Source organism: Lissotriton helveticus, chromosome 2_1 (genome assembly GCF_964261635.1).
Source record: "Lissotriton helveticus chromosome 2_1, aLisHel1.1, whole genome shotgun sequence".
Taxonomy (NCBI): domain Eukaryota; kingdom Metazoa; phylum Chordata; class Amphibia; order Caudata; family Salamandridae; genus Lissotriton; species Lissotriton helveticus.
In genome coordinates, this window is record NC_136059.1 from 1,444,037,994 (window position 1) to 1,444,064,024 (window position 26,031).

At 48.4% G+C, this 26,031-nt stretch overlaps 1 protein-coding gene across 1 annotated transcript in view; it reads left to right on the top strand.

Annotated features, from left to right (window-relative positions):
- The window catches only part of FRAS1 (Fraser extracellular matrix complex subunit 1), a 1,313,599-nt gene that overhangs the window by 871,701 nt on the left and 415,867 nt on the right, over nucleotides 1-26,031 (top strand). Inside the window, exon 21 of the mRNA XM_078676362.1 lies at nucleotides 25,781-25,888. Within this exon, the coding sequence (XP_078532488.1) occupies nucleotides 25,781-25,888 (108 nt within the window). The remainder of the gene's footprint in view (nucleotides 1-25,780; nucleotides 25,889-26,031) is intronic.

Consider the following 26,031-nt stretch of genomic DNA (forward strand, 5'->3'; position numbering starts at 1 on the left):
CAAAAGCAGCTAATTTCCAAATTAACACGCTGAGGAAAATTAAACCTTTCCTCCCGGCCAAAGACTTCCAAACGGCTGTACAGGCTTTAGTCATCCCTCGAATAGACTATGGAATTGCGGCCCTCAGCGGTCTCCCGCTATCCACAACAGCACCCTTAAGAGCCTCCCTGAACGCTGCCGCGAGACTCATTACTGGATCTAGAAAGCATTCGCACATATCCCCAGACTTAAAGTCTCTAAAATGGCTGCCTTTTGAAGCCAGAATACAGCTAAAAATTGCAGTGATGACACACGCGGCCGTACACCACAAGGCACCCAACTACCTCGCCCAAAAACTGTCTATATCAGGAGGTTCGAGATCCAATAGGAGTACAAAAAATCTACTCCTGAAACCTCGTAGATTCCGGAAAGTGAAAACTTACAAGCGCTCCTTCTCAGGAATGGCACCCAGGATCTGGAATGCGCTCCCGCCTGAAACAAGGCTGATCTCCTCCACTGCACTCTTCAAGAAAGAGGTGAAAACAATCCTTCTGGCCAAGATCTCCTGATCGTTATAGAGGTTGGTTCAGAGACTCTGCATTGGTTCATGTCACTGCTCACCCTATCCCTTGGCACTATACGCTACTTGTTGGGGGCATTACTACGCTACTCTCTTACTACCGACCAAGACCGGATACACGTTGGTTTACTGATCCTCCTAAACACCTCTGTAGTGGGATCAATGACTTGTGCTGTCCTATATTACTTCCTTAATTGATTGTATTTGGATTGGTTTTATGTATGTTTTTATTATCCATGTTATTACCATGTTATTGACTATTATACTGTTCCCATTATCTCTACTGCCCCTACCCTGTCTTTGTGAAGCGCTCTGATATCTGTAAGGATCCTGTTCGCGCTATATAAAACTTTGAATAAATAAATAAATAAATAAATACCAGACCATCATAGAAAAACGCTCGTGCAGGCTCTGGTCATCAGCAGGGTGGATTACTGCAATGGGCTGCTCCTCGGAGCAAACGAGGACCAGCTCAGTAAATTGCAAGTAATCCAAAACACAGCGGCAAGGATTGTCCTGAATGTTCCAGCTAGGACTCCTTCAAACCCCCTGCTGAAGAGACTCCACTGGCTTCCAGTGAGGAAGCGAGTCCAATTTAAGACCCTATGCACAATTCATAAGAGCAGGATAGGGGAGGGCCCGAAGTACATGACTAAGATCTTTCAGCCCTACATCCCGGGGCGTTCTCTGCGCTCCAGTCATCAGCAGCTCCTACAGACACCAAGAGTAAAAAAAAACAGACAAGGTGGCCGTGCATTAGCTTATGCCGGCCCAATACTCTGGAATTCCTTGCCCCCAGAACTCAGATCAATCTCCAGTCATCTGTGTTTTCGGAAGAATTTAAAGACTTACCTACATCCCGATAAATAAATTACCCTCCAGTTTCGGCACTCCGTAATAATCATGCTCTCGTAACTAGCACAATCTCGTGGCACAGCAATAGGCCAGAGATACCCCTTCGGGAGTCTAGTCTGGCGCTTTATAAGAATATAAAATAAATAAATAAATAATAAATTAGTTCTGGTAAACCAAGCTGTTTAAAACTCCTGGACTAAGCGTGAAGGCTGCTCTCCACAGTTACCCCATAGAGAGCTTTCTAGGGTGGTCTAAGACCACTAAAATCACAATACGGGATGTCTTGATTAGTGGAAGGTTCTTCACTTAAATATGTGCACACCATATACTAAGCCAGCCTCCTACAGATAGTTTATGTATCCTAAGTGTTTATATAGAAAGCAAATTGCATGGCTTAAAACTGTTCCTTCCCAGTTTTGCAGAGGTTCTCGTGATCTGTTCAAGTTAGCACATTCTAGAAATCATGAGTCTTTTAATATTAGGGGGTATTAGTTCCTCATGTTTGGTTCAATAAAGGAAACATATGTTTTGAAAGCCAGTGAGCTTCCTGAAAAGGGAAAATGTAAAAACATTGCATTTGAGGCATATTTGCTATAGATACACATGCTTTGCATACTCCTGCCATCTAGTGTTGGGTTCGAATGATTGCACGTTGTTTTTCTACGACGAAGTCTTTTCCAGTCACGAGGTAAGGTGTCTTCTTCTTTCGGTGATAGTGTGCATGGGCATCAACTCCATTGTTAGATTGGTTTTTTTCTGCTTTCGGGTTTGGGCGTGGTTTGTTGTGCTCCGGTTCGAGACCGTACGTCGGGATCCCTTCGGTGAGCTGCCCACTGTACCCGTGTCAGTATTGTTTTGAACGTGTTTTCCCATCCTCCGCGTGTTGAAAATCTGTAAACCTTCCTAGTTGGATCGGGAAAACTCAAAATGCGGCCTTCGGACCTAGCCCGACAATTTGACTTCCACTCGAAGAAACATCATCTTGTAATCTGCTGATGGAACGGACTCCATCTCAATTCTGCCCTCTGCCGCTTCAAATTGCCATGCACCGATCTTCACAAGGTCTGTAATCTGTGCCTGTCTCCAGAGCACAAGGAGCAAGATTGTGATGCCTGCTGCTCCTTTTTCCTTAAAAAAGACGCTCCAGGATCATCCGGCTCGACAAAGAGAAATGCAGCAGCAAAATATCAAAGACAACCCAGATATCTTCAGAGAAGATATTGAATGGGATGAAACGAAGTGTCTGCAACGGAAGAAGATGAGGCCTTCTCCGACAAGGACTCCGATTCTGAGCTGGAGCTAGAACTGGAATCCCACGATGTACCAGCCGGCCAAGGTGCCGTGAGTACCAAATCCCCTTTGCCCACAAAACCTGGTTCAACTAAACATAAGGCTTCGGGCCACAACAGCCATCAGGCCATGGTAGGTACCGAGACTCCGGTCGAGTTACCAAACTTTCGGTACCTAAAACTTCTGTTTTGAAAGACCAAAAGGACAAATCCGTCTCTGCACTGAAAATTTCGGCGTCGAAACAAAGATGCTCCTCACAAGTCAATTCTGGAAACCATGCCAGAAGAGCTGGATCCAAAACAAAAGAACATTTTTATCATTTAAGATAGTGGACATATTACAACAAACCGAGTGATACCATCCTTCAAGAGGAAAATTCCTATCTTGCCGGATATGAAATCTCTCTAAAAAAGAAAAAGGATATTGCTACTAGCCCACTTTACCCCATTCCTTAAACCCCGTTACCTTCTTCACTAGTACCATTGATACCAACTTCAGACCTTCTAGACATTACACGATTGGTCTCCCCACACCCAGGTCCTGATGTGGGGGCTGGGGATGACACTTATGGCCAAGCACCACCAGATCCATGGGATAATTATAATATAGATGCTCCTACAGGTACAGATCCAGATCTATACCTTGCAAAACCTTCCCCTCCTGATGACAACACTTCATGCCAGGAGTTAATTGCCAGGACAACCACATACCATTGAGTCACTTTATATAAAGAGTCTTTAGAAGATTATTTGAAACATTGGGTATCAGTCATAAAACAGCACAGTTGTTTCCTATTGTTACGATGAGGCATGCGGAAGACATTTTTAAAGCATATAACACCCAGAGTTAATCAAAATTATAAATCCCAACCATCTGACCCAATTTGTATTAAGGGCCAGCTTCCTTTAGGTTCTATGGTTGTGTCCAATGCTCGTAAAAGAGCAAATCCACAAACTTCAGGTGGTGCACCACCTCCCGACAGAGTCCAAATTTATAGATGCCTCAGGCAAAAGAGTGGCTGCACAATCAGCCAATCATTGGTGCATAGCCACACAATGTCTTTTGGCTAGGTATGATAGGGCCCACAGGGACGAAATGGAGGAGTTACTCCAATATCTCCCAGCAGAGCATAGGGAAAAGTACAGTAACTAGTGCAGGTGGGAAAACTAATTTCCAACTCCTCTATCAGATGTGAATTAGACAATGCTGATACTGCAGCCAGAGGAATTAACACCAGTATTCTCCTCGGAAGACACTCATGGTTGCGAATCTCTGGGTTTAAACCAGCGATGCAACAGACAATACTAAAAGCTCCCTTTGACAAGGAATATCTTTTTGGCCCTCAAGTGGATGAAGCACTTGAACAAATTAAAAAAGTCACTGAAGTGGCAACATCCATGGGACCACTACAGTCACTCTCTAACAGAGGCTCCTTTCACAACTTATTTTATTGGGGAGGCTCAAAAAGTTTCTCCACAGATGCCAACACATCTCCCTACAAACCTCAAACTCAACCCTCTCACTCTTGAGGATTTTACAAAGGCGGTTACAGTGGAAATCATTTTAGAGGTAGAGGTATACTAACAGGTACCTCTCAATCTCCCAACAAGCAGTGACTTGATAACAATTCCCTCTGACTATCATACCCCTGTCGAGGGAAGATTGCATCAGTTACTTCCCATTTGGCAATCAATAACAACAGAGAAATGGTTGTTGGACATTATCCAGCCTGGTTTTTGCCTGGAGTTCACCAGCAATCCTCTAAATATTTCACCTCACATTCACTAACTCTCTCTAGGGCACCAACAACTGCTAAAACAAAAAGTACAAGCTTTTCTAACAAAAGGAGCTATAGAACCAGTTCCAATACAACACCAAGGGTCAAGGGTTTACTCACTTTACTTCCTAATCCAGAAAAAGGACGGTTCTTCATGACCAATATTAGATCTCAGGCCTCTCATCCTGTTCATACTGTCCGAACACTTCCATTTGGTCATATTTCAACAGGTGCTTCCGCTTTCACAGCAAGGCGAGTTTATCTCAACACTAGACTTAACTTTCACATTCTTATTCACCCAGCACATCGCAAATATCTCAGATTTGTGGTAGCAGGAAAATACTATCAATCAAGGTATTCCCATTCGGAGTCACTACTGCATCCAGAGTCTTCACCAAATTTCTAGCAGTAGTAGCAGCTCATCTAAGAAGACAACTTCATGTCTTCCCAAATCAAGGCGATTGCCTCATCATAGTCAACACACATCACAAGTGTTTACAACACACTCAAAATGATCATAAATCTTCTTCATCAGTTGAGATTCTCAGTCAATGCCCAAAAATCCCATCTTCGACCCTCACAGCTGCAACCCTATCTAGGAGCTATGCTATACACTCAAACAAGTTTAGCCTGACTCAATACAGTCAGGGTTCACATTTTTCAAACACTGCTACTACAATTCCAAAGCAACCAGTATCTAACTGTGAGAATTTTTATGCAGCTTCTAAGGATGAGGGTATCATGCATTACCATAGTGCTTCATGCAAGATTAAACATGCGTCCTCTTCAGAATTGCTTAGCACGTCTATTGAATCAATCACAGGGTCAACTAAAAGATCTAGTTTTGGTAGACAGCTTAGGAAGCTGTCTCTGTATATACTATACCAAAGTAAGGTATAGTGTGCACAAAGTCCAGTGGACCCCCAAAGACGTAGAGGTAAAAGTAGACTACCTTACTTTCTATTTGTGGCCGTATGAGCTAGCAGTAAGGCTTTATCAGATGGTAGTAGCATTTATTGTACACACTCAGGCAAGAAATGTAACACACTCAAAGAATGAACTCAGACTTTTGTATATATTAAAAATATTTCTTTAGTTGTATATTATTTTTAGAACCAAGCAGGACTTGGTGCAGATAAATAGAATTGTACTTTTCAAGACAGATTAATCAACAAGCAAGCCGAATGAGAATGACTTATGTTACAGGTTTGTAAAATATTTTAAATACAGTTGAAATTACTTTTGGATTACTTTATGGTTTAATTCTTTTATTGCACACTGCAAAAAGGACAAATATTACAAAAGCCGGGCCACATGGTCCAACAGCAATACTGAGCAGTGCATTTTTAAGCCAAAAGCAACATAAAAGGAGAAAAGAGCAAATACAATCCCCCCACCTCCTTAAGAAGCAAAAAAGGAAGAAAGACGAATATCTGAAAATAGCCACCTCCCCCCCACCCTTCCCGGTCCATATTAACGAAGTAGCGCCGTGCCAAGCGGATCAGTAGTCCCGGAGGCAGGACAGCCTATGCAGGGGTGTCTGGCGCCGTAAGGCGTAACAGGCGAAGATACCTCGGGCAATAAAGCTCCCGGAATTCTTGCGTGAGAAATGAGAGGAACGACTGCCACAAGTCGCTGAAAGAGGAACCTTTCCCAGCAAGTGTGAGAGAATTTTTTTCCATACCTAGTACATGCCATAGTCGTTGGTACCATCTGGAGTGTGCAGGTATGCGGGTGGTTCTCCAGTGAATTAATATATTTTGAACTGCTGTGCCCAGTGCTATAGCTATCTGCTTCCCACGCCTAGATTTCAGTGGCTAAGTGAGTGGATTAGGCACCGCCAGGAGGACATAAGCGGGGAATCGAGGAATTTCAGTGTCAAGGTGTTTGTCCACGTCATCAAGAATGTGCTTCCAATATACCTGAAGATATTCGCAATCCCATAATAAATGGACCAGTATGCCTCTCTTCCCACAACCCCGCCAGCAGTCAGGACTTTGCGTCGGGTCAGTTTGGTGGAGCCTCACCGGGGTGTAATACCAGTGATAAACCAACTTGGTGAGGCTCTCAGTGAGGCCTATGTGTGTTGCGGTATGGCACGCTCGGTCGCAAGCACCTTCTCATTCTGCAGAACTAAGGGAACGACCCAGGTGTCCCTCCCAATGCGCGTGACCCGCTCGGTAAGTATGGGTTTATCTGGACAGAAGCATCTTATAAAGGTCTGAAATGAACTTCTTATCGGAGATCAGCGGAATGAGCCACCATTCGAATGTGGTAAGTAGTCTAGTGGCCTGGGATCGGTTGTCAGGATGCATAGCCCAGTGTCGGACTTGTAAGTAGTGCATGCATTCGGATTCTGGTAGGCTGTAGTCTGCCTGAAGCTGCGGGAAGGAGATGATGTCATCCTTGGCAAACAAGACCTAGTGCTCGACAACTGGCTTCCCGCCACAGGCGATAGGGCCGATGGCCCATCCTGGGGCCAAAGTCAGGCTTGTCCACGAATTATGTAAGCGGGGAGGGGAAAGTTGTAAGGCTATGACATATGTTGGTCCGGTCCCAAACTGTGAAAAGTGAGCGAGTCACTTCAGAAGTGTAGAGATTGGGAGGGCGGTGAGTCTTCAATATGAAGGGTATTTTCATGAGTGACATGCCGGCTACGGCTCGATCTTGGAAGAGCCAATGTTTTTCAGGCTCAGCCCGGCTCCACTCTACCAGATATCGGAGCTGAGTGGCTTAAAACTAAAGCATGAGATCCGGGATTCCCAGACCCCCTTCGTGGGGTGGGAGAATTCCAACCATCTGTTTGAGTCGCTGTTTGCGCCCTTGCCAGATAAATTGTGAAAGTTCCAACTGCACCCTATGAAGCCAACCGGTTGGGGGCGGCAGGGAAAGCGTCTGAAATAAGTAGAAAACTTTGGGGAGTATTGTCATCGTAATAGCTGCCACTAGCCCCAGCCAAGAGATCTGATGATGTTTCCACCTCTGCAACTCAGTGCGGATGTGAGAGAGAAGGAGGGAGTAGTTAGAGGTTCGCATGGCCTGTAGGTTCGGGCCAGTTGTACACCCAGGTAAGGGACGGTATCTGCGGACCATTGCAGAGGATAACGAGCCTGCAGGGCCTCGGCAGGTAAAGATTCCTCGCTATGGATTTGGACAGGCTAACCTTAAACCCTGAGGCACCGGCAAAGACATCTAGTTCCTCCATAACTGGCCCCAGCGACTGCTCTTGGTTTGTTAGGGTGATGAGCACGTCGTCGGCGTAGAGGCTAATGGTGTGCTATCCCTTCCCCCACACGAAATGGATGCCCGTAATCCGAGGGCAGTCTCTAACCTTCTGAGCCAGAGGCTCCATTTAGCGCGCGAAGAGCAGGGATGACAAAAGGCATCCCTGCCGCGTGCCTCTGTTGCTAGGGAATGGGGTGGAGGTGTGCCCGTTGATCCATACTGTGGCGGTGGGGGATCTGTAACAGTTAAAAATATGCGTCTACATCTTTTCCCCAATTCCAAAACGGACCAGTGTTCGTTCGAGATACGGCCAGTGGACCCTATTGAAGGCCTTCTCCGCGACTATGGCAAGGAGCATATATTTCCCAGGGTTGCGAGAGGCCTTCTCTATGAGGTGCACTACGCGTTTTGTGTTGTCGCTGGTCTGTCACTGCGGGATAAACCCGGCCTGGTCGGGATCCACTATTCCCTGCATGTAGGGGGCAAGCCTGGAGGCCAAGAGGCCAGTATAAAGTTTCAGGTCTACATTTAAGAGGGAGATTGGCCTATATGACCCACGCTCTGACTTGTCCTTTCCTGGCTTAGGGAGAACGGCAATCGCCGCTTCTAGCATGGAGGCTGGAATCGATCCAGTTGTTGCAAATGAATTGAAAAGCTGGGTGTGCAAGGGGGCAAGGGTCGTGCAAAACTGCTTATTGAAGGCAGCGGTATAGCCATCGGGCCGGGGGATTTGCCCAATTTCAAGCGGGTAATGGCGTGATAACTTCCTCCAGTCTGATATCCCTCTCTATATGGGCCGCTTGATCTGGTGTCAAGGCGGGAAGACTGTCCTGATCGAGATATGCCTCAATGTCAGTTCCATCAAGCGGTTGTGCATCATAAAGTTGAGCATAGAAATTACGGAATGTCTCTGCAATAGCCATGTCCTCCGAACGCTTTTCCCCCATGTCGTCTTTAATTACCCGGACCCCCTCATACAGTCGCACCTTTCGGAGTCTGTTTGCAAGGAGGCGGCCACACTTGTCCCCTCCTGTGTAGAAAGAGTGTTGGAGCCGCATCGCTGCATATTCTGCCTGGTCACGATAAATGGCTGTTAATTGTGCTCGGGCAGCCGTCAGTTGCCTCCATATGCGGGGTGCTCTGCTCCAACTCCCTTACCTTCTGGATCTGAAAGAAACACGTTAGTGTTGGATTCTTTACCTTAGAATATCCCCATGGGTCAGACTGCATCCGGAAAGTTTTCGTTAGCAGTACCCCTGCGCGCCGGTAGGCGTCGTCTTGCGGCTCTGCGTCCGTCGTCATGATCACCGGCATGCCGTCGCTGGTGTACTTAGACGCCGCCCACGCGCGCTGACATCAGTTCTTCTTTTTCCGCGCCAGCAAGCGCAGATCCGGGAAGAGCACGTACCCTTAGCCATTTTTTTACTAACTTTTTGGACATTTTTGTCTATCTTTTTCGAGTCGACTCGACTCCTGCTGCCAGTAGGGATGCCCGGTTTCAAGCCATGTGACGCTTGTCACCGACTGATGTCGGTTACCGACCCCCACACCCGGTGTCTCTACTGCTTGGGGCCGACCACGATGACAAGTCGTGACCCACATGCCGGGCCTTGACGTTGAAGGCTAGGCGGGAGTGTTCACGTTAGCTACTCGAGCTTCGGCAGTCGGCTCTGCACTGCTCGAGGTCCCGGTCGAGGAGGAGGTCGAGGGACCGGTTGCGGAGCTGCAGTCATCATAGATTGTCTGGATCCAAGTCATCACGCTCGGGTAAGTCGAGGCATGGCAAAAAGAAGTCGAAGAGCGATGCCGTGCTACTCGGCTGAGGGTTCAGGTGGCGCCGCCCACGCGGCTTCGGCGGAGCCCACGCATTCGCAACCGATTCCAAACCCTCTGGTCCCTGGACTCAATGAGACTCCGGAGCAGATCAGAGACTTCCTCGTGGCCATAAGGACTCTTTTTCCGCTGTCGAGACCCGCTGGTGCTCCTTCGGGCCCCGCGGGTCCGACTGAGGGTCCTAGCCCTGTGTTGCCGGTGGCTTCGGCCTCGGCGCCGCCGGCGGCTTCGGCGCCCCCAGTGACTCCGGTCCCGGCGTCGCAGGACCCCAGGGGATCCAGGCCTGGATCCCGGTCGAAGCCAGTTGACCTTACAACTCCTCCGCTGGCGCCGGCCACTCCTAGTGCCACCTCCGGTGCCGTCCTATGATGATACCATCCCCGGTTTCAGCCCCGGCCCAGGTTCGGCGTCGGAGCAATGCTGCTCGGTGCCATCTCCCAACGCCGACTGTTGAGCTTTTCACCTATGCACCGGCTCCGTCATTTTTGCCTGTTTACCAGGACACGGATGAAGGGGAGGACTGGAAGGGGTCTGAGGACCCTCTGGCACAGCAGTGCCAGTTAACTCAGGACTGGGCAGATGAGCTAGGGGGGGGCACTGGTCTAGACACTTCACCTGACACTGGTTTTATCTCTTCTCCTTCTGTGGCTATGGAGGAGGGAGCAACTTATGCTGTGGTGCTGCGCAGGGCCGCTACGGCCTTGTGCCTTGAGCTCCCTGCAGCGGCCGTGAGGACTAACCTCCTCACCAAGGTGCCTGAACCACCAGTAAGCTCTTCGGAGCCCCTGCTGCAGTTTAATGAGGTCCTCACTGACTTTCTGATGGGCACTTGGTCCAAGCCCACCACAGACCCTCCTGTGGATCGGAAGGTGGCCCGTCGCCACCGCCCAGCTCCGGCTGACCCCTGCTTTCTGTCCGTACGTCCCACCCCATAGATCCTGGTTATCCAGACCTCCACGTCCCAAACCGCATTCCCAACCGCACCCCCGGACTGGGAATTCAAAAGGATGGAACATTTTGGCAAGAAACTGTTTTCCTCTGTCAGCCTAGGACTGCGATCTATTAATACTGCATGTCTTTTGGGCCGTTACACCCACTCTTTGTGGGATACGGTGGCGGACGTGCTGCGGACGGGCGTCCTCTTGGAGGAGGCCAAGATACGGCTCGCCCAAGCTCTTGCTGAGGGGTGGGATGCAGCACGGTACTCCATTCGATGTGGACTTGACACCACGGACTCGCTGGGCAGAGCGATTGCAACGACGGTGGCGATTCGTCGTCACGCCTGGCTGAGGTCCACCAACTTTTCAGGGGATGTCCAGAGCACTCTCATGGACATGCCTTTTGATTGCCGTCACCTCTTTGGCGACAAGGCAGATACAGCGCTGGATCGCTTTAACGACTCCAGGGCTACGGCCAAGTCCTTGGGCCTATCGGCCCAGCGCCAGCAAACTTCTGCTTTTCGCTCCTTTTATGGCCACGGAAGGGGCACCCCCGCACGTTCGTCCAGCCACAGCCCGCAGAACCAACCCCAACGCGGTTGCGGACGTGCATTCCGCCGTGGCGGAGCAGGGGGATCAGAGCCGGTCAGTCCACATCCGCTCCCGCACTCAAAGCCTTCCTAGTCCGAGCTTTCAGACCCATTCCACCCCAGTGGGAGGTAGAGTTCGCCATCACCTACTCCACTGGCGTACCATCACTTTGGACAGGTGGATGCTGCAAATCATCCGAAGGGGCTACTCCCTTCCCTTCATGACGACCCCTCCAGCCATGCCACCGCAGTACCACTGCATGTTGGGGGATCATTTGCAACTTCTGCAGGAGGAAGTTATGGCCCTCTTGGCCAAGGGGGCCATCAACCGCGTTCCTGGGCCAGAAGTAGGATGTGGTTGTTATTCCCATTACTTTCTGGTTCCCAAGAAAGGCAATGGGGGCCTGCGCCCTATCTTGGACCTCAGGAGCGTCAACATCTTCCTCCGGAAGGAGAATATAAAAATGCTGACTTTAGCTCAGGTTCTAGCTGCCCTAGCCCCTGGAGACTGGATGGTAGCGTTGGACTTTCAGGACGCCTATTTCCATATTCCCGTCCTGCCGGCCCGCAGGTGCTACCTGCGGTTCATGGTAGGCCACGAGCACTTTCAGTTTACTGTTCTCCCCTTCGGTCTTACCAGTGCCCCTCGGGTGTTCACGAAAGTGATGGCGGTGGTCGCAGCTCATCTTCGCAGATTAGGGGTTCCAGTCTTCCCCTATCTCGACGACTGGTTGTTGAAGGCGGGCTCGCCTCAGACAGTCGTCTCCCACCTCCAGACTACAGCCGACCTCCTGCATTTGCTGGGGTTCTCCATCAACGTGCCGAAGTCGCACCTGATTCCCTCTCAGCAGCTCCTCTTCATCAGAGCAGTTATGAACTCGGCGCAGTTTCGGGCTTATCCTCCCGAGCAGCGGGTTCGGGATATTCAGGCTCTGATTCTGATCTTTCAGCCTTTATCCCGAGTTTCGGTCAGGATGACCCTATGCCTTCTGGGACTGATGGCCTCCTGCATCCTGCTGGTCCATCACGCCAGGTGGCGTATGCGGGCTCTGCAGTGGGACCTGAAGTTCCAGTGGGCACAGCATCAAGGCAACCTGTCCGACCACGTCCTTATCTCAGAGGGCACTGCGAGACAGTTGCAGTGGTGGCTCACGGATCGTGATTGGGTCAGTGGCAGATCCCTCTCCCTTCCCAAACCGGAGCACACAGTGGTGACGGATGCGTCCCTCCTAGGATGGGGTGGCCACATGGGAGAGGCGGAGATCAGAAGCCTCTGGTCTCCAGCAGAGTCCTGGCTCCATATCAACCTTCTGGAGCTGCGGGCGATCCGACTTGTCCGAGAAAGTGTAGTGCAGGTTTTCACGGATAACACCACCGCCATGTGGTATTGCAACAAACAGGGCGGGGTGTGGTCATGGACCCTATGTCCTGAGGCTCTGCGCCTCTGGATATGGCTGGAACATCAGGGCATCACCCTGATGGTTCAACACCTGGCAGGTTCCCTGAACGCCAGGGCGGACAACCTCAGCCGTCGGTGCATGATGGATCACGAGTGCCGTCTGAACTTGGACGTGGCACATGGTCTCTTTCATCAGTTGGGAGAGCCTTGGTTAGATATATTCGCCACCGAACTGTTCTGAAAATGGTTACACTACCGCGCTTACTATACTACTTCTGCACATTGCTGGTATGGATCCCGCGAGCAATGTTCATTTAGCTGGATTTGAGAATTACATAATTTATCTGGGGTACCGGCAGACGGAGGGTGGCACTGACAATGCTGAGACGTCCCACAGCTGAGGGTGGACTGGCCCTGCTGGACCTTGAGTCCTACTACCTGGCAGCACAACTATACTGGCTAATACAGTGGCTAGCGGCGGTCCGGCGCGTGGGTCGGGAGCTGTGTCCAACAGCACCAAACACGGCTACACTGGCGAGAGTCATCCTCTGGGTGCATCGTACCTCGGCTGAGGACACGACAGAGACCAAGGTGATAGTGCGCTGCTGGACCAGATACCTGAGGAAAGTGGGTGCTGCAACTCCCTTCTCCCCTGACATACCACTGCCAATGCTGTGCTACCTTCCAAAGGGAGAACACTGGGCAGGGCTAGAGGACTGGGTAGAGGCAGGAATCCAGGGGATAGGTGACTTATACCGTGACGCTGCGCTCCTTCCTTTGCAGACTTGCACACCGCAAATGACCTGACAGAGGGTAATTTCCTAAAACACATAGAATTGAGCACACTGGAAGACAGGGGACGCTGAGCCGAGAGCGCTGGTGGGATGCAGATATGTTGCACTATCAGCAGGACGGATCAAGACAGTGTCCTGTCTGTATAGAGCAATACGGCAGGACATGTAACAGCCGTTAGAGCGCTTGCGCACACAGTGGGAGGAGGACATTGACAAACGAATACCTGAGAAGGACTGGGACAAAATCCTAGCACGCACCTCGAAAGTGTCTCGGAACATGCGCTTCAAGCTAATTAACTACTATGTGCTGCATAGGGCATACATGGCGCCAGTTCGCATTCGAAGATATTTTGGTGTGGACTCCGCAGCCTGTCCCAGGTGCGGGGAAAAGGAGGCGCACATACTCCATATGTTCTGGAGCTGTCCCACACTGCTACCATTCTGGGGGGAAATCAGACATAGTGACCATAGGACTGGGATAATTATGTGGCCTCAGCAGTATATTCTATTGTCTCTACGCCTAACCCCATCACTGAAGTGTCTCCCTTCTTTTTGATGTACAACAGAGAACCTAGATGCCCTTCCAATGACACACCTCTCGATCTGGAAGGAAAACAGATTGTTCTTCCTCAAGAGAAGGACTATGAAAACTTTATTAAGAAGATGCAAGGTAAAAGGAAATCTACAAAAGCGCAGAAAGCAAGTGACACCAATATATCCCAAGAAAAAACGAATGAAGGTTCAAGTGAAGAAGCCATAAATCCTCAACCCGCCCAGGAAACACAGACTGAAGATGTAAAAAAAGAAGCAATGACTATTCAGAATCTGACTTTTCATACTGGAAATTATCTTCTAATAACCCTCTAAAGTATTTGGATGTTATTGCCTCACCCCAGAGAATAGTTATTTGTTATACTTGGATATTTTTCAAACCAGACTGCTTTTCTGAATCTAAATGCAAGGCATGTTTGTATATACTATTTTTTTCTTGAACTTACCTTGCCCATTGTAGTGTAACCCAAGTTGTAATACTTTTCTGTATATAGGGTCACAATAAGTGACCTGATCGACACACAGACCCCAAAACATTTCCTCTTAGGGTGGTTCCCCGGCCAGAAATAGAGTGACAGGGAAGTTTCAAGACCTTGCTTATATATTGGCTAAACGAGAAATAGCCAGGAACTGTAAAGCCCCGGGCGGACAAAGATGCACCACTTGGAGGAGAGAGCTAGAACAGTGGGCGGGGCGGAAGGGTGACTGCTACTCCGAGATGCCAGCAGGGGCACAGGCAAAATGGAAAGGGCCAGAGCCTGGGAGGATCTTGTGAAGGAACTTGTGGCAGCTGACACTGACGCTAGCAGCGAAGGAAACACCTCGAGGGTAGCAACACCGGTCCCAGAAGACGGGCAAATAGAGCAATTTGCCCCGCACACCTAAAGGACACAGCACAGCAACAACCACTTTCTAGGACCTTATTTCTGCTTACCTCCTTGTACATATCATCTGTTTTGTACCTATTAGCAGGCAACTCAAGGGGGGAGGGGGATAGTTTGTTAAGAAACAGTTCTGGGGGAAAATATGCCACGATTGTACCAGCACAAATGTACATGCATATGTATGTATTGCCATAGCACAAATGCCAATAAAATATGGATATAGCATAATGGCCAGATTCAGTCACTCGTTGATGTCTTTTCCAGGGCGCCCAGTAGCGCCTCCAGGACAGCTTGCTGCTCATGCTTGACCACTTGCGGATCCGGCCACCGGGTGTCCCGCCATCGTCAACGCCGCGGTCTCCATTTTGGCCGATCATCGGTGGGGCCCGGATCCGTGCATTTGTTGTCCTCTGAGTCCTCTGTAAGAGAGATCCCCAGTACCTTGCTGGCCTCAGACAGGGACTGGAGCTGCAATAGTTTCCCCTCAGACGAGGCGGAACGGATGTCTCCAGGAATAGGTGATGTTGTGCTGGCTCAGAGCCTCCGTGATGGGCCGGAATGACCTGCATTTCTGGAGCGTAATGGCGGCTAAGTCTTAGTACAGGACCGGTGTCTGGTTGCGGAAGGTAATCGGATGAAGCAACCTAGTTTTCCGTTGGATTTCTTCCTTAGTGCGGAAGTCCTGGACACAGGCCAGGATGTCTGCCGGAGGCGCCGATGGTGCCCTGGGTGGGCGTACCCTGTGTGCTCTATCCAGTTTCAGGTCGGAGTCCGGTGGGCTGCCCAAGATGTGGTTGAAGAGGGCACGTACGTATCAAAAAATGGCTCCGGTTTCCTCATCCATGCCTACCCCTTGAATGCGTATGTTATGGCGGCGTGAGCGGTTTTCGAGATCTTCTAGGGGAAAATGGCTATGCACCTGCTGTTCGTGAATATGTAGAACTTCCTGTTGCATGGCTGCCAATTCGGTATCATGAGCGTCGCTTTTGTTCTCCAAGGACGCTACCCTCTCACCTATGTCATCAACATCCTTGCTTATGACCTTTATCTCTACCGTGAGGTCTGGTTTCACCGTCTGAAGGTCCTCGCGTAGAGCTGCAAACAGGGATTCAAGAAAGTCCCGCGTCACTGGCGTGTCTTCAGCATTAGCCATTTGTGCCACCTCACCTTGCCGGGCGGGGGTTGTCTGGCTGCCGCTCTGCGCTCGGGCAAAGAGGTCCTTGAGGGAGTTTTGCTTTGTGATCGATTTGTCTCTTCTACCTCGGGATGATGTCATGCTGTGTTCCCCTCACCGTGCCAGGCCCGGCAGCCGTGTAGCAGAGAGCGTGTCTAACGTCTGAGGCAACTCTCCACCCAGTCAGGCGGCCACAAGTCAAGTATGTCACCCCCGAGTAGCAGGTTCTCCAATGTTGCTCCGCGGGGTCCCTTCGCGGCAGCGAGGTATCACCCTTCGGTGTGCAGGGTAGCGCAGTGTGTACCCAGCTGTCACAAGTGTCCCAGGCCGGGTGGGTGCCTGCTGCAAAGGTCCCCCCCCAGCGGACTGCAAAATGGTGCGAGGTGGACGCAGGGCCCTAATGCACCAGGGATCAGCAGGGCGTCACATGGCAGGGATTTCATTAGTGTGCGGTGTGGAAGTTGGGGGCCTCCCCATCTGCCACAGGTGTCCCAGGCCGGGCGGGTGTCTTCTACATAGGTCCCCCCCTGCGGGCTGCAAGATGGCGCGAGGGGGACGCAGGGCCGTAATGCATCAGGGATCGACAGGACATCACAGGGCAGTGTTTCCAGGAGCGTGTGGTGTGGGAGTTGGGGGCCTCACCAGGCAGGAGCCCGGCCCGAGAGTTTGCCCCACGGCAACAAGACATGCAGGAGTGATGGGCCCGCTCCGGACCGATACAGCCCCAGAGTCGCCGCTTCTCGCGAGCCGGCTGTCCCACAGTTTAGGCCCTCCGGTAGCCGCGGGTGGCAAGGATCGCGGCGAGGAAATGGGGCAGAAAAACTCACCGCCGCCGGATTCGAGGTGCTGGATTCAAGGTGCTCCGAGTCGTCGAGGGCCAGAAGAACTCCGACTGTGCCACAACATGTGCTCGTGGCTCGAGACCTCGCAGATGCGGTCGCGCTCCTTGGGCTCATCTCAGCTAGGCCGCCTCTCCACTCAAGACCCAGGCTGCCAGGCCGCCACCGGCCACTGCAACTACTGTTCGCTGGCCCCAGACAGCAAGACAAACCTTGGCGTCCGAAACTCCGCACCCGCCACACCGCAGCAGCTCGTAGTACTACGCCGTCCGGTCTGCTCCCAACGGCAGTGCTTTCCTCGCTGTCCCGCCCTCGTCCGGGAGACAGGCCCAACATGGACCAAGAGTCGCAGGAACCCACGCCAGGGTCGCAGACAGCTCAGCCGAGGGATCTCCGGGTGTCAGCGGTCGCTTCAGGGCTCAATTTTGCCGTCACCAGTGCTGTGAAAGGCCGATGCTGGTGCTTATGGAGCGGCGGGTGGAGAAGAGAAGGCAGAACAAGTCCTAGCTCTCCGCCATGCCCCTTGGATTACTTTAAAGAGTACTTTATGGATTACTTTTTCTATTCAGTGTGATATGCCTAGATATCAAAATGGGACATAACACTGCTGGTTCTGGCAAGGAGGTTTCATTGAGGTGACCACCGGTCGAAGTCTTTAGTTGGATACTGAGGGTTGCCTGGACACTGTCGGTTGGGCCACCCAAGGCCGTGGGGGTGCGGGGCTGTCTCAGAGGGTCAGGTTTTCCTTACCAACTGAGGTCAGGGAGCACCCTCCAGATGGAGCCTGCAGGCGTTGTCGGGAGGCCTGAGACAGGTCAGGGGCCACCAGGGCCTAAGTTAGGATTGCTTGGGGGACCTCCTCATGGTGTTGGGCCACTCGTAGTCGTGCTGTGGGCGTCGGGTGCAAAGTAGTGCAGACTTGCGGATTCGGCCGGAGCCAGAGTCTGGTTCTTGAGCAAGTCCGGTGCTCACAGGAGACAAAGTCTTTCTAGAGAAGGCAGGGCAGGTCCTCTGGGTTCTGCTGACTGCAGGACACACCAGGAGTTCGCTGGAGCAGGTCACTGTCAGGACTGGGCGTAGGGCTGGTGCCAAGGCTATTGGTGCCATCCTCTTCTTCCTTCAGCATTTCTCTTCTGTCCTTCTTTTTGTTTGTGCTTGTCTAAGCAGGCAAGGTTCAGAGTTTTCTTTTGATGCCACCCTTCAGTAGGAGAGAGGCTTAAGCCTCACTCTGGTTGGCTGGATCCCCTCATCTTCAAGATGGGGACTGAGAGTTGTGCTTTGTCTCTCCTCCCACACCCGAGGGGTGAGGTTGACTAAGGTGGGCACACCTCTCCTCCTATCTTGGTTTTCCTACCCGATTTTCCCTCCCAAAGTGGGGGTTAGAGCCGGAGTGGGCCAGTTGCTGGGAGCAGCAAATGGCCGAGTCATCTCACCAAGGTGGCCAGCCTTTGAAGCTTCCCCTTCATGGACCCTGCACATCCTGGGGGAGGAGGCTTGGCACCTCTACCCAGGATGTGCTTTTCTTCAGGACCTGAGAGCGGGAGGCTCTCGACCCAGGGGTCCAGAAACATGTCTGGGGTTGGTAGCTGGTGAGCAGCCAGGACACTAGAGTTAGGTCGTTTTTCAGGGGGCATCTTTAAGCTGCCCTGTTAGTGCATTTGACATTAAATCACACACTAGCATTAGTGTTGGTTTAATGTGCTGAGAAGTTTAGTACCAAACTTCTCAGAATTTAGTAAAGCCATTATGGTGCTGTGGAGTTCGTAATGACCAACTCACAGACAATATACTCTTTATGGCTTTACTGCACTTACAATGTCTAAGAATGGACTCAGACACTGTAGGTGTACAGGGCTCATGCACCTGTACCCTCACCAGTGGTATAGTGCACCCAGCTAGAGCGGTGGCTTACCTATGTCATAGGCAGTGGATTGTAGGCATGACACACAGGCATGTGTAATATCCACGGACATAATAGTCAAATGCACAGCAACATGGTAGTTTGGCCAATGAGAAGATGAGATAAATGTTGTATCATGACATGCATGTACAGCGCACTGTTTTTGGTTTTGGGCACATTGTGTTGTTTTTTCGGTGATATTGTATTTCACTTGCAGTTACATTTCACTTTATAGTGTTGGTTTCACTATAGTGGTGTACAGAATTGAACATAGAATATACTAAAATATAATGCGGACAGTTTACAATGGCAACCCGTGGTTTTGACTTAAATGTTTTTATTGTAGTTTCCCCTGAGTAAGGGCTAATCTAGCATGAAATGCATTGGGGATGAAATCTTCCACATTGGATTATTCGTAATTCGTAATTCTGCACCTCAATGTGTTGATGAGCAAAGCCTTGCAGCCACTCGTGGAATTTGAGTAAAGATTAGAAAATTAAAATATGATGAATATATGGATTACTTACAGAGTATCTATGGAATAAATCTCTATGAAATATTGGGTGAGAATCCTTGAATTTTATTGGAAGGTTCACAATTTGTTGCAAAGCTGTGCATCATGGGTTGGTGTGCCTGACCAGGCCCCTGATGGCTGTATGACACCGGCATGTGTGCCATGTCGATTCTCCGCTTTTCTCTGCACCAAACCACGAGGCCTGCAATGACAGTGTGTAGGTGTTAAGGTGCAAGGTCTTGGCGAGTGGCACAATAGGTCCTGCAGTCCTTAGAGGCCTTCCCTGGTCACAGTGCCCTCTGTACCATTGTACCTTTTACAAGCGGCTTACCTGTGGCCAGAGATGTTCCAATTGTGGGTACAAAAGTACAGGTTTTGGGAAAGGACACAGGCACTGGGAACCTGATTGGCTGGGACCCAGGGCACATCATATCAAGTTGCATGAGATGTCAGGCAAAAAAGAGGCACTTTCCTACAGACAGCTGCACCCATTGCGCTCTGTAGTGGTGGAACACACAAAACAGGCGGCTCTTTATTAAGGGTGGGCGGCCAGCTACGCTCCGTGCACGGAGTGCACGGAGTGCCGTCCCCTACGCATTTTGCGTAGCCGGCGTAGCCAGGCGGCACTACGCGCGCTCCGCAGACGGTGCGTAGCCGGCCGCCACCCGCCTCCCTCCCGCCCTCCCTAAATACATAAATAAATGAATAAAAAGCTTTTAAAAACACTTACCTTGTCTGCCGCGTCCCCGGGGCTCCCTCTCGCCGTCCCGCGATGCGCGCCGCCATTTCGGATCCTAATGCGCATGCGCGGGCGGCCGCTCATGCGCATTTCTCGTGAGGAATGCGCATGCGCGGCCGCCCGCGCATGCGCATTAGGATCCGATTCGGTGGCGGCGCGGAGTGCGTGGGTGGGCGTAGTTGTGCGCCCACTTCACGTAGCTCCGTGGAGCCCCACTACGCCCAGGGTTACTCTTTATCAACCCTGTTCCACAGATCTTGCTTACATCGGACACATCCCTCATCGGGTGGGGTGCCCTTCTTCAGCATCTACCAGTTCAGGGTCTATGGGACACCAAACACAAAAGTCTCCAAATCAACCACCTAGAGTTTTTATCTGTTTACCTAGTGCTAAAAGCATTTCTACCTCACCTGATAAGGTAAAGATGTCGTAGTCTGGATGGACAAAATGACAGCTATGTACTATGTACAAAAACAGAGTGACACACAAACTCTACTGTTATCACTCCTCTCTCAGACCATTTGGTGTTGGGTTTTACATCACAAAATCCAGCTACTAGCAGAACACCTTCCAGAGATGGACAACGAATTTGACGACCTCCTCAGCAGGATTCGGCAACAAGTACACGAGTGTGAACTCAACCCCCAAGTTTTCCTCCGATACTTCCATAGTTGGGGGTTTCCACAAATAGATCCCTTTGCAACAACACAGATCTCAAAATGCCCATACTTTGTGTCCAGATTCTCACACCCTCTACCCAAAGGCACTGCCCTATGGATAAAATGGTCAGGGATATTTGATTACGCTTTTCCGCCTCTCCCTCTTCTTCCATTTCTGGTTTGAAAGCTCAGGCTGAACCAGCTCTCGCCCTCATTTTAGTACCTCCCGCGTGGGCTCGGCAACCATGGGCACCACACTACTGCAACTTTCAGTACTTCCGCACCAGAAGTTTGACCTCCCCTCCAACCTTATCACTCAGAACCATGGAGAAATCAGACATCCAACCTCCAATGTGCTCAACCTAGCGCTTTGGCTCCTGAAGTCATAGAGTTTGGATACCTAAATCTACCATTAGATTGCATTACAATTCTTAAAGAAGCAAGAAAACCTACCATTAGAACATGCTCGGTAGCAAAGTGGAAAAAGGTTTGATATATGTTGTAATAACAAAACAATTGAACCACTAGATGCTTCTATGCAACAAATCATTTGTTATCTATTGCATCTACATCGTGCAGGCCCTGCTTACACATACATACACCTACATCTTGCAGCAGTGGCTGCATATCTTCAAAACAGACAACATATCTCTATTCAGAGTGCCAGTAATTAAAGTCTTTATGGAGGCCTTAAAAGAGTAATGCCACCAAAACTTCTGCCTGCATGGAACCTTAATATTGTACTAACAGACTTATGGATCCACCTTTGGATCCATTGCACAATTGCCCACTGCAGTTCCTTTCATGGAAGGGTGTTTTCTTGTTTGCTACCACTTCATTAAGATGTGTCAGTGAGCTTCAGGCACTATACTTGGAAGAACTATACTTCCAACTCCATAGAGACAAAGTGGTTCTTGGCACGAACTCAAAGTTCCTTCCAAAAGTGGTCTCTGCCTTTCATATTAATCAACCAGTTGAGTTACCTGATTTCTTTCCTAAACCTGATTCTGTAGCAGAAAGAGCTCTACATGCATTAAATGTCAAAAGAGAATTATTGTATTATATTGAAATAATAAATTATTTTCGCAAAACAAAATAACTTTTTTGTTCTTTTTGCTTCGTCTCATAAGGGTAAACCTATCTCTAAATCTGCTATTTCTAGATGGATCGGTAAACGTATTCAAACATGTTATGTCAAAGCAAAAAAAGAACTTTGTCTATACCTCCTAGTGCGCATTCTTCTCCTAAGATAGGAGCATCTATGGCCTTTTTAGGTAATATTCCTATAGCTGACATTTGTAAAGCAGCTACATGGTCTACACCACACAGCATTTAATAAACACTATTGTGTGGATGTATTAGCACAGCAACAAGCTAATGTAGGACAGGCAGTCCTAAGAATGCTTTTATCAAACAACTGCAATGCCCACTGGTTAGCCACTACTTTGGGAGAGTACAGCTATACAGTCTATGCAAGGCATGTGTAACTACAACACACATGCTTCGAACGGATCATGTTACTTACCCTGTAAGCATTATTTCTTGGCATGTAGAGCTGTAGATTCATATGCGCCCTCCCTCCAACTCGTACAACTATGGTTATTCCAGTTATTATCCACATTGTACACGCATGGACATCTCTATACTACACTTATTTACTCCATTCTCACCTTCTTGCGGGAAAATAATCTAACAGTGGAGTTGATGTTCATGTGCACTATCACCGAAAGGAGGAGTTATCTAACCCTGTGACTGGAAAAGACTTCTTCGATGAAAAACAACTTGCAAAGATCTGTACCCAACACCAGATGGCAGGAGTATGCAAAGCATGTGAATTTACAGTTCTACATGCCAAGAACAGGTGCTTACAGACTAAGTGACACAATCGTTTAAAAATATTGATTATTACTTTAGTTTTCGAAAAAATAAACTATTTAAGGTTCACCTGGGACCATATTATAGCAAACGACCTACTAGGACAACAGACATGTGCACCTACTTCTTGAATCCCTGGGGAACTTTGTTATTCCAGAAGGGGCCATAGATGCTTATGCACCTCCTCTGTAGTACAGATTATGCTAATGCTAAATGCACTTTTACACAATCAGTTGGTTGTTGCACTGTTTGCTTTGGGGCGTGTCCTCCGAAAAATGAGGAAATCCTTTGTTTTTGCATGTGTTGTGCGAGCAGACCAGTGCGAGAAGCACAGGCTTCGGTTTAAAACCCTTTCAAACTAGGATGTTTGCTTTTCATTAACCAATGTGATTGGGGAAAACAAATAGTATACAGTGGGTATACAAAAAAGGTGTACCTGTATATTGTGCACACAAATCAGGAAGTGACATTTAAAAGAGAGTGTATACATTTAAAAAGATACGCATATTACACTTGGAAACCAATGTATTATTCATTGGAGCTTCACAATTTGCATGCTCATGATTACTTCATGGATGGAAATGTGTGGTAGACTTGCAAACTAGCAGATTATGCAAGAAAATCAGTAGATCATGCATTCAAATCCACATGTGTGGCTTTCAAACAGGTGGGTTGTGCATTAAAACCAATATATTACACAAATAAGCCAGTATGTTACAACAATGAAGCCATATATTATGTACATTAACCCTAGAATTATATATGTCAGCCAGTGCATCATGCAAGCGAATCAGTGTGGTATTCATGCTGACCAGCAGGTTTTGCATTTGAACCTGTAAATCATGCGTGCAAACCAGCATGTAACGCTTTTTGGAGCAATTGGTTGTACATTACAACTCCTATGTTACACATAGAAGGCAGTATACTGCTAGAGTGAACCAACACATTATGTATCTGAACTGAGCAAACAATGCATTTCTGTCAGTATATTATGAACGCAAACCAGCATGTAATGCTTTCAAGCAAATCGGTTTCACATTTCAAACAATGTATTATGTGCACAGCCCAGTACATTGCAAGAGTGAGCCAATACCAGTACATTTTAAGAGCAAACCAATATATTATGCATCTCAGCCAATCCGTTACACATATGTACCAGTGTGCTATGCATGGATAGTAGTAGAGTATGCATGAAAACCACAATACTATCCATATGAACCAATTCATTAACTTGGCAAACCAATCGAGTTTGCACACAACCAGGACAGTGAGCAAGTATACCATTGCGTTGAATGCACACAAGTATTATTTATGGTGCATATACCAATGCACTAAATAGACACAGGAGCATGCTGCTTATATAAACCCATATAAACTCATATATTATGAACATAAACCGAAATGTTATAATAATTCTGCGTAGGGTTTAAGTGAATAGGGAAAAAGGACACTCCAAGCAATAAGCGGTAGGGTGAGAAAGTCTGAAATGGATAGGGTGCTAACCAGGTCAAGGGGAACCCAAACAACCCCTGAAAGTGAAGGCAAAGGCCCACACCGTGTAAATTAAACAAACTCCTGGGCACACAATAAGTACAAGAGTGTCAGTCCACTCCAGTCGTATTGTAGGCAAAATAATCACAAAAGGTCGACACCAGTTGATACTCTTTTTCTGTTTGTATTTAGCGAAATTTCTTCAGATACTAGCATCATAGGAAAAACCAGCTGACAAGTGTTTCGTCACTTAGGTATTCACCCTTGACTCTTCAGGGCTGGGGATAACACAATAAGTATATAAGTAGTAATGTTTAAATAAGCCAAAAATCAAAAGGACAAATGAAGTGACATCTGTGCGGTGAACCACCTGTCTGTGGGTGGAAACCCTAATAGAAATGTGGAAAGGACATAAATAGTGACTTTACATCACATAGGATAGAAACCAAAGGCGGTGCGAGTGCATAAAGAATTATATGTCGCAGAAACTAAAAAAACGTAATCCGGCAATAATAATCACACTCTATAGTAAGAGCATGATATGTACAACGACACCTGTGGACTTAATAGTGCGTGACTGAAGTGACATTATAGTGACAAAGTTTAAACAAATATTAAAAAACACAAAGATTGGGGGCGTTGGATAAAAGCAACAGAATGTATGAATAGGGAAAACTGCACAAGATTACCTATATGAGTCCCAAAAGGTAATGATATTAAAGCATACCCTTCACAAAACCAACCTGCCCAAGCCGCTTGAGAACTAAAAAAAAGTTGCCAACACAAATTAGACATAGGAAATGTTATTAAATCATACATTTCACCAAACCACCATGCCCAAGCCGCTCAAACACACGTATGCAACACCTTCTTAAAACAGGAAAAGAGAGAGTTTAGAATGAGCGGATAGGCGAGAGACCGGAAAAATATGACAACGGGTTAGTCTTCCATAGTGAAAAGGGAAAAAAGCACGTTAAGTGAAAAGGGGAATGAATTACCTGAAAAGCGACAAAAGCACAGATTCTGGGGAAGGAGACGAGGACAAAAGGCAATGTCATAAACTACACGATACTGTCTAAACCGAAGACCTAGGTGAATATAAAAGAAGAAAGTACAGTGCTGTCCAAACTCACAGCTGTACTGGTGATAATTCCAACCCGGTAATTCCAACTAGGAGTGTGCGGGTACAAAGTGAGAACGAGTAATTGCGCGGCCAAAGATAAAGGCAAGAGGGGGCAGGACGAGTGCGTCTCTTGCCCATGGAGACCAGACCGAGTACGGGCGGACGGGTACGTCCGTCCTATGACCAACCTGAAGACCAGAGTAAAATTGGGATAGTCAGGCCGGCCCCACAAGAAGTCGTGGGTAAGTGGGGCTGAAAGAACGTAGAGCAAAGCTTACTGATGTATGAAAAGCTCAGTAATGGAGATTGGAGACTGATATGTTGTTTTTATAAATGCTCACCTTGAACTGTTTTTTCTCATGTAAACCCATGTGCTTCATCGGTGTTCCAGTATTACCTTTATATTGACAAATAAATTGATTCCTCAACCCAATGTTATTGTACACCAACCATTAAAGTGCATGCAAACTAATTACACTTGTCTCAGCCAGAACAGTACACACAAAAGCACATCCAATATGTTTTTACTTAAGCCAATGTGGTTACTCTGTGAAACAATAAGATTGATATAAACCAGAATGTTCACATATGAGGTGATTCAATTTTGGTCTGTTTGGCACATCCCATATGATTCTTTTTCAGACGTTGATGAAAGGTGGGTTTATGACATCAGTTCATAGGCCTTTAGTGGCTAAATCTGCTCACCCAGGAGAGATTAGCGTGAACATTGTGTATCATACTAACAGTTCCTTTATCTGTTTAACTTGCAGGCATTCAAACAGACAGTGTGCTTTCGGCCAGGCTCCAGATAATAAGGATCTACATCCGGGAGGACGGTCGGCTTGTCATCGAGTTCAAGACACATGCGAAATTCAGAGGTACCCTAACCCACTTAAATGCCATGCTAGTCTGGTAAAGCATGTCCATAATATTTTGCTGTAGATAGATTTTTCTTGTCAATACTTAGGAAGGGATACATTGTTCGTTGGGACCTTTATCTACATAGTCATTACATTCTGGC